The sequence below is a fragment of the Hyla sarda genome, chromosome 5 (genome assembly GCF_029499605.1).
Source record: "Hyla sarda isolate aHylSar1 chromosome 5, aHylSar1.hap1, whole genome shotgun sequence".
Classification (NCBI taxonomy): Eukaryota; Metazoa; Chordata; class Amphibia; order Anura; family Hylidae; genus Hyla; species Hyla sarda.
In genome coordinates, this window is record NC_079193.1 from 20,510,293 (window position 1) to 20,525,493 (window position 15,201).

The window sequence follows — 15,201 nt, forward strand, 5'->3', positions numbered from 1 at the left end:
GGCGGTACATCGCTGCGGTCGGCAATACGCTGACAGTAGTGTGACATTTTGAGCCTAAGAAGCATGGAGCCAAGCAGCGGCAGAGGAACGGGATGCCGAAACCGGAGCAACAGGAGAACGGGCACAGGGGGACTTAAAAGATTTCTGCCACATTTCTCCTTTAATGGTAGTATCCCTGGTAGTCTAGGGTATTTAAGAGGTTAATGGTAGTATCTAGGGCTGCAGCTGAAGATTATTTCTAAAATTGATTAGTTAGCCGATTGTTGGTACAATTAATCGGATAAAGCTCCAAAAGGGGATTAGGGGACCAGAGAAGGGTTAACAGAAGGGTGGCAGGAGGTGGGACCGCATTGTGAAGAGTCAACAGGGGGAAAAGAGAGGGGACAGCACCTGAAGGGTTAACAGAGGGTAAGACCTAAGGGTCAGAAACTAAAGGGTTAACGGGGGTAAGAGAGGGGGCAGCTCCTAAAGAGTTAACCTAGGAGCCTCACTTCAGGGGAGAAGGAAGTTCACAGAACTTGGTGATGGCCGCCCTCCTGCACCAGGAAGATCTGTCACCTTCCCGCGATGTCAGGGCCTGAGTCTTCTTGTCACTGGAGGCGCAGAGGACAAGGAGGCGGCTTGTCTAATCGTGGGGTCCGGACGGTGGGACCCCCTGCGATCTCAGTGCAGACACCCGGCGTTCGCGTCACCTCCTGTAGACATGAATAGAGGGGACGGGGCGTGATGACCACAGCCGCCCGAACATAATGTTCAGAAGCAAGGTGTCTGCATGGAGATCATGGGGGTCCCACCGGCCAGACCCCCGCAATCAGACATCTTATCCTCTATCCTTTTGGATAGGGGATAAGATGTCTAGCAACAGAGTACCCCTTTAATGTTAGTATCCATGGTTATCTAGGCACTCTGATGGGTACACTGGCTGGACACCATTGCCTTCATCTGACTGTGCCTTCAGGATGGAGGTTCAGATATCCCCTACAGGGGGTCAATATTACTGGATACAGGGTCAATATTACTGGATACAGGGTCAATATTACTGGATACAGGGTCAATATTACTGGCTACAGGGGTCAATATTACTGGCTACAGGGGTCAATATTACTGGCTACAGGGGTCAATATTACTGGCTACAATGGTTGTATTAATATTGGGACGTGCATTGTTATGGGTAGACATAGCTGACTACAGGAGGCATTGTTATTGACTATAAATATTTGGAGAACATTTTATAACTTCCTGATCTAGGGCACAGACAGATCTTTCATACCTTGTGTCCAGTTACTAACTGTTTTCCTGACTGTAACAGGCAGCTGAATGCTGATTGTTCAGCCGCTTGTACTTCCCTGTACTGATAGAGATAAGTGCAGGGAGGTGATAGGACTGTGCAGCTGTAACTGTATGACCCCACAATTCTCTATGATAATAAAGATTAGTGCAGGGAGGGTATAGAGAGGACTGTGCAGCTGTAACTGTATGACCCCACAATTCTCTATGATCATAAAGATTAGTGCAGGGAGGGTATAGAGAGGACTGTGCAGCTGTAACTGTATGACCCCACAATTCTCTATGATCATTAAGATTAGTGCAGGAAGGGTATAGAGAGGACTGTGCAGCTGTAACTGTATGACCCCACAATTCTCTATGATCATAAAGATAAGTGCAGGGAAGGTATAGAGAGGACTGTGCAGCTGTAACTGTATGACCCCACAATTCTCTATGATCATTAAGATTAGTGCAGGGAGGGTATAGAGAGGACTGTGCAGCTGTAACTGTATGACCCCACAATTCTCTATGATCATTAAGATTAGTGCAGGGAGGGTATAGAGAGGACTGTGCAGCTGTAACTGTATGACCCCACAATTCTCTATGATCATTAAGATTAGTGCAGGGAGGGTATAGAGAGGAATGTGCAGCTGTAACGGTTTTATATACCCTTTTATTTAGAAAATTCTGAGCGAACAGAGGGTTTTCCCCACTCAGGACCCTCATCTATTAGGTAGACTGAAGATCTATTAGGAATGCTCTTTATCAGTGGGCACCATGTAATACTTTATTTCTCCAGTGGTGGCGCTGCAGATGAATAAAACCCTTTCTGAATGGAAGTTGCCAAACCGATTAGCTATTTTAAAGGGGTACTCCGCTCCCAGACATCTTTGGATAGGGGATAAGATCAGGATCTCTGTGCTGCACCCAGTGTTCGTTTAGAGCGTCTGGTTCAGCGCCGGAGGCTCGTGATGTCTGGGCCGTGGCCCGCTCGTGACGTCATTGCCACGCCCCCTCAACGCAAGTCTATGGGAGGGGGTCGTGATGGCCGTCACATCCCCGCCTGTAGACTTGCATTGAGGGGGCATGGCTGTGACGTCACGAGTGTGCCACGGCCCAGACGTCACAAGCCTCCACCCTGCACCCCGCAAAGTTCGCTCCGTGCACTGGATGTCTGGGTTGCCGCAGCCAAGATTGCGGGGGTCCCCAGCGGCAGGACCCCCGCGATCAGACATCTTATCTCATATACTTTGAATAGGGGATAATATGTTTGGGGGCAGAGTACCCCTTTAAGAGTTAACTCCCCCCCCCTTTGGAATGGAACCAGAAGAGGATGAAATATGTGGTGATTGATTCTGATAAATTGTATTATCCAATTAGACGGGAACAGTCATTAGGAATAAAAGCATTTAAGAGGAAAACAACCCTACACCTCTGTCTGGGCCGTGTTTGTGCCGCTGTCTCGCAGCTATGATGAAATGACTTAATTACGCTTAGAATTATGGTGGAGGATGGGCACGCGGGCCGCGTCCAGGCGACTTGTATGTAACCGTGGAACGACTTCTTCTCCGGCATAGATCCTCGGCGGGCAGTCACAGTGTTCCCGATCAGCTGGGCTTTTGCTCGCTACTCCACACTGCTCCCCCCCCCCAGTCTGAACAAACTGTTACCGAAACTCATAGTGTGAAAAAAACTTCACGTAAATGACCCTCCGGAGGACAATTTCAGATCGGAATACATGGTGTAATCTAAATGAACTCACATTTTATCTGGAGTCGCAGCTTTTTGTATAATTCTCTCCTGGGTTTCTGCTCAGTTGTGTGTAGTTTGTTATAGGAGGTGCGGAGCTTACAGGGGGCCCCTCATGGGCCATTACTGGCCAGAATCTATGTCTTCAATGGGGATGCCCCCTGCAAATGTAATCAACTGCAGTGAATCAACTGCAGAAGAACAAGATTCGGGAAGAATACTACTATGTGCCAGCATCTGAAGAGACCTCTGATTTGGCTCATGCTCCTTTTAGGACAATTTTTGGTAATCGGAGGCCGTTCCACACTCTGTTGAATGTCCACTTGTTTAACTAATAGGGGTCATCTAGATTGCACAGCCCACCAGTCCCAAAAAAAGAGACATGTAGACGGGGGCTGTCTTCATGTAACAACCCCCAAATGGGCCCACCCACTAGTAGCAATCCACATATCCTATTTGTGGATGCCTTGTAAGCAATATGGATTGCACTTAGTGGATGGACCTATTTGGGGGTTGTTGCATGACGACAGTCCCCGTCCATATGTCCCTTTTTTTGGGATGCCCGCTTATTAACCACAGTTAAGAACTAGGTAGTGAGTATTTTATGATGTTCTGGTAGACTAAAGGTGCCCATACACACATGACAAAGTCAGCTGAACCTGCAGTTTTAGGCAGGAATGGGCCACTATCTATGGGGTCCTCTTGACTCTCTCCAGACAGAGTCAAGGATCGGGTATGCTGAATTTCACTATACAATGCTTTTGTTCTCTAGATAGTAATTAGTGTATTCCATAGAGACCCTTGTCCAGCCTTCTTCTCTCTGACAAAAACAATGAAAACTCCTTTTTGAAGATGAAGAACTTATCCACGTTATTCTCACAGGGTGGATAGGACAGTGACTTTAATTGTACACAGGATATTACCTAGGTGGAGCATATGTGGCCTAGGTGTAGAGCACATGCCTAGTATTGTCGGATAACCCCTTTAACTAATGGTCATCTAGTTTGTACAGCCCACCCGTCACACACTCTACTAGCACATAGTAATTGAGGGGGGGGGGCAATTCGGAAAGTTCAAATCTTTCCATTAGAAAATTAGCTTTATATATTACACAGATTGCACCGTTGAAAGTATAACCCTCCAGCTGTTCTTAGTGATGACAACAGTGCATGATGGATCCCGGTTATTGTTGGGGAGTCAAGACCTGCCGAGTGTGTATTTTTATCCTCCTCTGGTAGACTAAAGGGACAAGAGCTGCCCACTATCTATGGGGACCTCCCGACTTTCCCCAGACAGATTATGTTCTCAAAATAGTGATTACTGTTGCAGAGAGACCCTTGTTCAGCTGTCTTCTCTCTTTTTGGAGTTAAAGGACTTGAGCAGCATAAACAGGAACAGCAACCTGATTGTAGACAGGATTTTATCTAAGTAGAGCACATATGGCCTAGGTGTAGGTATAGGTATTTTCTTTAAAGGGGTATTCCAAAGGATAGGGGATAAGATATCTGATCACAGGGGACCCGCCGCTAAGACCCCCTTGTGATCTCCATGCAGCACCCAACATTCTGTGCCGGGCTGCTGCTCATGTTTTGGAGACCTCAGAGTTTCTGGGACTGGAGATGTGACGTCACGCCACACCCCGTTGTGACATCAGGCCATCCCGCCCCCTCCCATAGACATAAATGGAGGGGGCGTGTCGTGATGTCACGTTTCCAGTCCCGGAAACTGAGTTTTCCGAGACTAGAGCAGCAGCCCGGCACAGAATGCCGGGTGCTGCACGGAGATCACAGGGGGGTCCCAGTGGTGGGCCTCCCACGATCAGACATCTTATCCCCAGAAACTGCGGTTCTTTCTGCGCAGTGTATGAACACTTCCATAGCCTTCATTACAAGCGCAGATCAGATTCATGTATGAGTTAGGAAGGGTGAGCGCACGTAGAGGGGGTGACCTGTCATTGATGAATGTGTCCTCCGCCATGGTCTGTGAATAGCGCGGTGCTCCCAGTACGCACTTAGTGGCCCACCTTCATCCTGCCCACCACTAATTGCTTTAATTGCTGCCTGACTAATCACTTTACCTCCATTGATTTCCTGCCTGTGAGTTTTTGGCCTTCACCTCTGGAACGTGAGTGATTTGCAGCCGGGCGTCCATACAGACGACCTTCCTTGTAATATTCCACCGCCCCGGATAATTGATGCTTCCAGTACAATGTTACATTATCTCCTGGAGTTACGTGGTTTTTTCTTTTCTTTTTGGCATCTGACCAAATGACAGTAGAAATAATAAGAGCTTAAAGGGCTGTTCAGGACCCAGTGAATGTTATTTTTTCTTTAATGTAAATTTCTGCAGTTCTCTATAATACATTTTGTATCAGTTCCATCTGGCTTTTTGCTGTTAAAGAAGCACTCCATGTTTTTTTTTTCCACGCCCATTTCATGCAGACTCGCCATCACTAGTCCTACAGAGCTATCTGTATTATTCCAGCACAGCTGCATCCATGTGTTTCATCACTGTAACTGGGTCATGTGAAAATCAGCCTGACCCACAGAAAAGTGGTCAGTCTTGAGTCAGCTGACTTTATGTGAACTACAGGATGACATCATCACCTACCAGATTCCTCCCACAAATGCTCAGACCGATCCCCTCCAGCTCCATCTGTATATTGCTGCTACTGAAATCTCTATATGGGATCAGGATATATACACCCTGTTACAAATGATTATGCAAATTAGATTTTTCTCATTTACCTAAATAATTGATGTAAATAACATTCAGCATAATTCTCATGTTAAGAGTACAATTCAAATTTTATTGAACAAACCTCCTAATGATAACAGGATTTTTTTTTTTACATAAAAAACTTACAATTCCAAATTATTACGCACGGTAAGTTTCAAAACACTTTCTAGGTTGTAAAGAACTGAAAATTTTCATTTGTTGTGTTTGCAGCAAATTTACTGAAATCAAAAGCTATTTCAATTAAACTTTTAACATTTTAACTTTTTAAACATTTTAACAGGTCATTTTAACATAGGACCCCTTATTTGATAGCAGCTTCACAAGTCTTACATCCATTGGACAGTTTTTGGACAGTTTCTGCTTGAATTTGTTTGCAAGATGTCAGAATAGCCTCCCAGAGCTGCTGTTTGGATGTAAACTGCCTCCCACCCTCATAGATCTTTTAATTGAGGATGTGCCAAAGATTCTCAATAGGATTGAGGTCAGGGGAGGATGGAGCCCACACCATGACTTTCTCTCATTTTATCCCCATAGCAGCCATTGATGCAGAGGTATTCTTTGCAGAATGAGATGGTACTTTGTCATGCATGAAGGTTATTTTATTACGGAATGCATCGTTCTTCCTACTGTACCAGGGAAGAAAGTGGTCAGGCAGAAACTCTGCATACTATGCAGAGATCATCTTAACACCTACAGGGACCCTAAAGGGGCCTACCAGCTCTCTTCCCATGATTCCGGCGCAAAACGTGACTCCACCACCGCCTTGCTGATGTCGTAGCCTTGTTGGAACAGGGTGGCCCTCCACCAACCATCCACTAATCCATCCATCTGGACCATTCAGGGTGGCACGGCACTCATCAGTGAACAGGACTGTTTGAAAATTTGTCTTCGTGTATTTTTCTGCCCAATGCAGCCGTTTCTGCTTAAGAGCATTGGTTAGTGGTGGCCGAATAGAAGGTTTATGCACAGTTGCAAGACTCTGGATGACTCTACACCTTGATGTCCATGGGACTCCAGAGGCACCAGCAGCTTCAAATATCTGTTTGCTGCTATGTAAAGGTATTTTAGCAGCTGCTCTCTTGATCCGATGCATGGATCTGGCTGAAATCTTCCTCAATATGACTTAATCTGTACTAACCCGTCTGTGCTCTGAATCGGCCACAAATCTCTTAATAGTGCGATGGTCACGCTTAAGTTTTCGTGAAATATCTAATGTTTTCATACCTCGTCCAAGGCATTGAACTATTTCACTCTTTTCGGCAGAAGAGAGATCCTTTTTCTTCCCCATATGGCTTGAAAATGGTGTCTGCTTCATAATGTGGAACACCCACCTTTAGTAGTTTTTCCTTAAATTGGGTTCACCTGGCAATCTAATTATTACAGGTGTCCGAGATTGTTTTCAGTGATCAAAAGAGCCAGAGACACAATGTATCCATGAGTTACACTGAAAAACTAAATATTTAATCTTTGTGACACTTAAATAGAATTTGCATAATAATTTGGAGCAGGGTGTAGTAGTTATACACCTCTCCTCCAGCTCTATCTGTATACTGCTGTTATCTTTATGGGATCAGGATATATAGCAGTTATATACCTCCCCTCCTGCTCTATCTGTATTCTGCTGCAGCTATCTCTATGGGATCAATATATATATCATTTATACTCCTCCACTGAGGTTGTGTTCACATATTGCATTTTTTTGCTGAATTTTTACAGTTTTTCCTGTAATTTCTGCCAAAATGACACAAATGGGGCTATTATACTGCAGTTGTGCAAAAACAGCCGAAATGCAGTAAACATTTGGGAAAAATGCAATACAAATTCAACATCTAAACACAACCTACAGATTTTTAATGATTATAGGCTTTCTCCTCTTGGTAAAATTTCTCTAAAAACGCACTATAAATAAGAAAACGCATCAAAAATGCATATAATGTGAATTGACCCCAACCCATTTATGAGTCTAATCAGGTAAACTGGGTGATCTCCAGCATTAGCAGCCGAATTAGATGACTATATATATATATATATATATATATATATATATATACACACACAGAGCTTCCAAACAAATGGGAAAATTGATTATTATTGGATTAGAACCTGTGCTGGTCATGTGGTGATAGACGTGCAGGACGCAGCTCTGATCACTATACTGTGACTGTTCCTTCACCTGAACATCCACGTTCTGTCTACAGAGGTTTTGGCTTTATTGATTTTTTTTTTCTTAAAAAAAAAGATTAAAATCTGAAGATTAATATGTGTAATTGAACTTGATCTTAAAAATAAATATAATTAAGTGGTTTAGCATTTGAGTCGCAGTGTACAATTGAATTTGATGTAAGAAAAATAAATGAATCTAAAATGTAAAGATACTAATTGTGTTATAGGAACTAATCTGAGAAGACTGAGTCTGACAACAAGCTAAACAGCCAGCAGAATAGTGAGTACAGTTCTGGAGCACAATACAGAATATAACTCAGGATCAGTACAGGATAAATAATGTAATGTATGTACACGGTGACCTCACCAGCAGAATAGTGAGTACAGATCTGGAGTATAATACAGGATATAACTCAGGATCAGTACAGGGTAAGTAATGTAATGTATGTACACAGTGACCTCACCAGCAGAATAGTGAGTACATCTCTGGAGTATAATACAGGATATAACTCAGGATCAGTACAGGATAAGTAATGTAATGTATGTACACGGTGACCTCACCAGCAGAATAGTGAGTACAGCTCTGGAGTATAATACAGGATATAACTCAGGATCAGTACAGGATAAGTAATGTAATGTATGTACACAGTGACCTCACCAGCAGAATAGTGAGTACATCTCTGGAGTATAATACAGGATATAACTCAGGATCAGTACAGGATAAGTAATGTAATGTATGTACACAGTGACCTCACCAGCAGAATAGTGAGTACAGCTCTGGAGTATAATACAGGATATAACTCAGGATCAGTACAGGATAAGTAATGTAATGTATGTACACAGTGACCTCACCAGCAGAATAGTGAGTACAGCTCTGGAGTATAATACAGGATATAACTCAGGATCAGTACAGGATAAGTAATGTACTGTATGTACACAGTGACCTCACCAGCAGAATAGTGAGTACATCTCTGGAGTATAATACAGGATATAACTCAGGATCAGTACAGGATAAGTAATGTAATGTATGTACACAGTGACCTCACCAGCAGAATAGTGAGTACAGCTCTAGAGTATAATACAGGATATAACCCAGGATCAGTACAGGATACTTTATGTAATGTATATGTACACAACTTTGAGCAATAAAAAACCATTTCTGCTATATTTGGTTAAAGCAGCATTTTCCTAACCAGGGTGCCTCCAGCTGTTGCAAAACTACAACTCCCAGCATGCCCGGACAGCCTTCGGCTGTCCGGGCATGCTGGGAGTTGTAGTTTTGCAACAGCTGGAGGCACCCTGGCTGGGAAACAATACAATAGTTCACACTAGAAGTTTTCTTCCTTTAGTTGAGATGTCTTCTTTTAATCTGAGAATATTTTGAGCCATAAACTTAGAAAATCAATTGCAAAGTTTTAGTCCATAAGAAACGATTCCATTCATGCGGCTTCACAGCGACAATCCCAGAAGTTCTCTCATCTCTTGACTCTCCGCAGAGACCCCCGGCCGTCTCTTGTATTGTGTTCCGATGCGGATCTTAGAAGCCGTAAGGCTCGGAGACATCTTAAGACATTGTATCATCGGAGCTGCATGTGGCAGACGGCGCAGAGTTTAATAACCGCTGCCCTTTGTGCCGCCACCGCCTGTATGGCGAGGTAGACCATGAATATATGCGCGCTCATCATAACGTTCGCCCACCGGCCTCTCCGCTAGGGTCTGAACCCCAAGGAACGGTTTAATGTATCCGAATACAATATCTGTGTTTAAAATGGAAATCAAAACGCAACTTAAAATAAAGCACAAGTCCGGAGATAGCGACACATAAATAGATAAGAGGTCGCTGGGATGAAACTATGGTAACACAATGGAGAGGGCGAAACGCCTGGAACGGCAGAGGAATCCGCTGTTTGCCATGTAAATTGCCATCATTATCTCCTCCAAGTTTTATAAACCCCATCGAATAACTTGTATTGTCTAGACAATGCTCTGTGATGCACCTTTTATATATTTAGTTTTGCATTACGGTTACGTATTATACTTAAAAACATTCCCGCATATGCAAATCTGTACATAACTGGTCCTGCTCTCAGCTGAGAAGTGATACAATTGTATCCTGTCTAGACAATGCTCTGTGAGCTAAACATCCCGGACTCCAGATTGATACATTGTACATAGCTAGTCCTGCTCTCAGCTGAGAAGTGATACAATTGTATCCAGTCTAGACAATGCTCTGTGAGCTACACATCCTGGACTCCAGACTGATACATTGTACATAACTGGTCCTGCTCTCAGCTGAGAAGTGATACAATTGTATCCAGTCTAGACAATGCTCTGTGAGCTACACATCCTGGACTCCAGACTGATACATTGTACATAACTAGTCCTGCTCTCAGCTGAGAAGTGATACAATTGTATCCAGTCTAGACAATGCTCTGTGAGCTACACATCCTGGACTCCAGACTGATACATTGTACATAGCTAGTCCTGCTCTCAGCTGAGAAGTGATACAATTGTATCCAGTCTAGACAATGCTCTGTGAGCTAAACATCCTGGACCCCAGACTGATACATTGTACATAGCTAGTCCTGCTCTCAGCTGAGAAGTGATACAATTGTATCCAGTCTAGACAATGCTCTGTGAGCTAAACATCCTGGACTCCAGACTGATACATTGTACATAGTTAGTCCTGCTCTCAGCTGAGAAGTGATACAATTGTATCCTGTCTAGACAATGCTCTGTGAGCTAAACATCCCGGACTCCAGATTGATACATTGTACATAGCTAGTCCTGCTCTCAGCTGAGAAGTGATACAATTGTATCCTGTCTAGACAATGCTCTGTGAGCTAAACATCCTGGACTCCAGACTGATACATTGTACATAGTTAGTCCTGCTCTCAGCTGAGAAGTGATACAATTGTATCTTGTCTAGATAATGCTCTGTGAGCTAAACATCCTGGACCCCAGACTGATACATTGTACATAGCTAGTTCTGCTCTCAGCTGAGAAGTGATACAATTGTATCTTGTCTAGACAATGCTCTGTGAGCTAAACCTCCTGGACTCCAGACTGATACATTGTACATAACTAGTCCTGCTCTCAGCTGAGAAGTGATACAATTGTATCCTGTCTAGACAATGCTCTGTGAGCTAAACATCCTGGACTCCAGACTGATACATTGTACATAGCTAGTCCTGCTCTCAGCTGAGAAGTGATACAATTGTATCCAGTCTAGACAATGCTCTGTAAGATCTCCCCAGAGAGGCTCCATGATATTAAAGGTGTACTCCGGTGCTTCAGAGAGGGAGCCGCAGGCTGTGATCGTGATGTCACGGCCACGCCCCCTCTCATAGACATAAATGGAAGGAGCGTGGCTTGACCTCACAAGGGGGTGTGACATCAAGACCAGGTAAAACGCAGCCTACATTTCCCATAAATCCTTTGAGCTTTGCAGAAAGAAGTGGAACCTAAGCGCTAGTGTTGAGCGCGAATTTTCTTGCGAATATTTAGAATATAGTGATATATATTCGTAATGACGAATATTTGTTTTATGCGAATTTATGCGAATATCGGCACTTCCAGACTAGACACTGATCCCTCCCTTCTTTTAGGTGAAAGATATAATCGTGCATGCGCACTATGCAAATTTCATTTCAAATTTTCGCATGGAAAAAAAATGAACAAAGGGAATATGCGAATTTCGGGAACATAGGACGAATAATCATCCATATATTTGTGAAATATTGCGAATTCGAATATGGCCCCTGCTGCGCATCACTACTAAGCACTGTACCTGGGTATTAGGCTGCTGGTGCTGGAGGTCACCCAGGTGAACTATTAGACTCATAAGTGAATTGAGGTCAGTTCACATTCTGTGCAGTTTTGATGCTTTGTTTTATTCAAAGTGTTTTTTTTCCCCAGAGAAATATTACCATGAGTTAAAAATGAATTTGACCTATAATTACAACTGAGGTATTTTATAAAGACTTGAAGTCTTTGGGCTGTGTTCACATGTTAAAATTTTACAGAATTTTGGCTGCGTTTTTTTTTTTTTTAAGTTCAGTACAAATTACACTTTTTTATACTGTGTTTTGCACAATTGCAGTAAAATTGCACAATTTTTAGTGGAGGGGTGTAACTACTGTATATCTTGAAAAACTAATAAAAAAAAAAAAAGCCCCAATTAGTTTTAAAAGGGTACTCCGCCCCTAGACATCCCTCATCCTAAGGATAGGGGATAAGATGTCTGATTGCGAGGGTCCCGCCGCAGGGACCCCCGCGATCTCTGTGCAGCAGCCGGCATTTGTTTAGAATGTTGGGTGCGGGGGGCGAGGTTGTGATGTCACGGCCTCGCTCCTTATGACGTTACGCCCCCTCAATGAAAGTCTATGTAAGGGGGCGTGGCGTAACATCACGAGGGGCGTGGCAGTAGTGAGTAGTAGATTCCCATGAACTTGTATTTATAAATTGTATGTCATTTTTGGATCATGTTTTTGAGAAATAAAGATGGTAATTGTTTGTCCCAAAGGTGCCCTACTACGTCTCATAGAGATAGCAGCAGTATACAGATAGATCTGGAGGGGAGGTGTATAACTACTATATATCCCGATCCCATGGAGATAGCAGCAGCAGTATACAGATAGAGCTGGAGGGGAGGGGAATAACTACTATATATCCTAATCTCATAGAGATAGCAGCAGCAGTATATAGATAGAGCTCGAGGGGAGGGGAGTTGTATAACTAATATATATCCTGATCCCATAGAGATAGCAGCAGTAGTATTCAGATAGATCTGGAGTGGAGGTGTATATTTACCATATAACTTGATCCTATAGAGAGATCAGCAGCAGTATACAGATAGAGCTGGAGGGGAGGTATATAACTACCATATAACCTGATCTAGAGATAGCAGCAGTATACAGATAGAGCTGAAGGGGAGATGTATAACTATTATGCTGTATATACCTATTCCATGGGGCTAGTAGCAGCAGTGAACAGAGAGCTGGAGGGGAGGTGCATAACTATATATAGTGACCCCATAGGGATAGTAGCAGCAGTATACATGTAAAGCTGGGAAGGGAGAGGTCTATGAGCTAGCAGGAGGGGGATCTGATAGGTGATGATGTCCTCCTTTAGTTCCCATGAAGTCATCTGCCTGAGGACTGACCTCTTCCTCAGACACAGTAAGCACTGTGATTTTTTGTTGTTGGCCTGATTGGCGATCACATGACTCAGTTACAGTATTGAATGCACGGATACTGTTGTGATGGAACGAGACTGATGTTGCTGTATGATTAGTAGTGGGGAATGTGCATGATATGGGCAAAAAACTAAAACGGAGTGCCTCTTTACTTACCTCATGTGACCTCTCTTGTATTCTCTAGGGCTATGCAGCTATGCTATGGGTGCAAGCCAGGGAAGGAATTCAGCATTCACAGCCCAAAGCAGAGTATGGCGTTCCTCTGGGAGAAGATAAACTGGACGCATTGAGTGAGGAGCAGATCGGACAATTACACGAACTGATGCAGGAGGCCACTAAGCCTAAGATGCAGTTTGACGTGATTGAAGGCTCCGAGCAGAAAAGATAAGACGTCTATGATGAGAATTCACTGGAAAATAGATATTTTTAGGTTTGCTTTTCTCAGTACTTAAAGGGGTACTCTGGTGGAAAACTTTTTTTTTTTTGTTTTAAATCAACTGGTGCCAGAAAGTTAAACAGATTTGTAAATTACTTCTATTAAAAAAAATCTTAATCCTTCCAGTACTTATTAGCTGCTGAATACTACAGAGGAAATGTTTTTCTATTTAGAACACAGAGCTCTCTACTGACATCATGAGCACAGTGCTCTCTGCTGACATCGCTGTCCATTTTAGGAACTGTCCAGAGTAGGAGAAAATCCCCATTAGCAAACATATGCAGCTCTGGACAGTTCCTAAAAACAACAGAGATGTCAGCAGAGAGCACTGTGTTCATGATGTCAGCAGAGAGCTCTGTGTTCCAAAAATAAAATAATTTCCTCTGTAGTATTCAGCAGCTAATAAGTACTGGAAGGATTAAGATTTTTTAATAGAAGTAATTTGTTTCACTTTCTGGCACCAGTTGATTTAAAAAAAAAAGTTTCCCCACAGAGTACCCCTTTAAATTGACAGCATCAAAAAGGTTAAAGGGGTACTCCACTGCCCCAGCATATGGAACATTTTGTTCCGAACGCTTGGAGCTGGCAGCGGGGGTTGTGACATCACGGCCACGTCCCCTTAATGCAAGTCTATGGGAGGGGGCGTGGCAGCTGCCACGCCCCCTCCCATAGACTTGCATTAAGAGGGCGTGGTGTGGCGGCACGAGGGGACGTGGCCATGACATCACAACCCCTGCCACCCACACCCAGCATTCTAAATGAACTTCGAATGCTGCACAGAGATTGCGGGGGTCCCAGCTGCTAATAGGGGATTAGATGTCTAGGGGTGGGAATACTCCTTTAAAAAACTGTAATAATGTTATTACTGTTAGACTGGTGGATTTCATTGTAACCACATCACTTGTTTTTCATGTATATGTTCTACCGCACCCAACGGGTCAATCCAGCTACAGACTCGGAGATACAGAGATCATCTGGAGAGTAACCAGCACTGACAATTGAATATTTGGAAATTAATTTTATAATAATTTGTTGTTTTAATAAATCTGGGAAACTTGTTTGAATTCAACTTTATGTACGAAATAAAGGAAATAAACAAAAACAGTGGAATGTTTTACTGTGTAAATCCCACGTATCAACCTTTTCTTCATAATGTAAAACACCCTATGGTAATAAAAAAAAAACATAAAATGCTAAAATTATAAAACAGCCTCCTATGTTCAAAAATTTAAATATAATACTGCTCCCTATCTACAAAAATATAACTACTATAATACTGCTCCTATGTACAATAATATGTTTACTATAATACTGCTCCTATATACAAGAATATAATTACTATAATACTGCCTCCTATATACAAGAATATAACTAATATAATACTGCGCCTATGTACAAGAATATAACTACTATAATACCGCTCCTATATGCAAGAATATAACTACTATAATACTGCTCCTATATACAAGAATATAACTACTATAATACTGCTCCTATATACAAGAATATAACTACTATAATACTGCTCCTATATACAAGAATATAACTACTATAATACTGCCCCTATACACAATAATGTAACTACTATAATACTGCCTCCTATATACAATAATGTAACTACTATAATACTGCCTCCTATATACAAGAATAT

At 42.8% G+C, this 15,201-nt stretch overlaps 1 protein-coding gene across 2 annotated transcripts in view; it reads left to right on the forward strand.

Annotated features, from left to right (window-relative positions):
- SDHAF3 (succinate dehydrogenase complex assembly factor 3) overlaps positions 1-13,667 on the forward strand; it is a 42,180-nt gene extending 28,513 nt beyond the window's left edge. For both annotated transcript variants that reach the window (XM_056518348.1, XM_056518349.1), the window contains exon 3: positions 13,299-13,667. In XM_056518348.1, coding sequence (XP_056374323.1) covers positions 13,299-13,502 — 204 coding nt within the window. In that variant the 3' untranslated portion in view covers positions 13,503-13,667. The remainder of the gene's footprint in view (positions 1-13,298) is intronic.
- Positions 13,668-15,201: the final 1,534 nt, after the last annotated feature.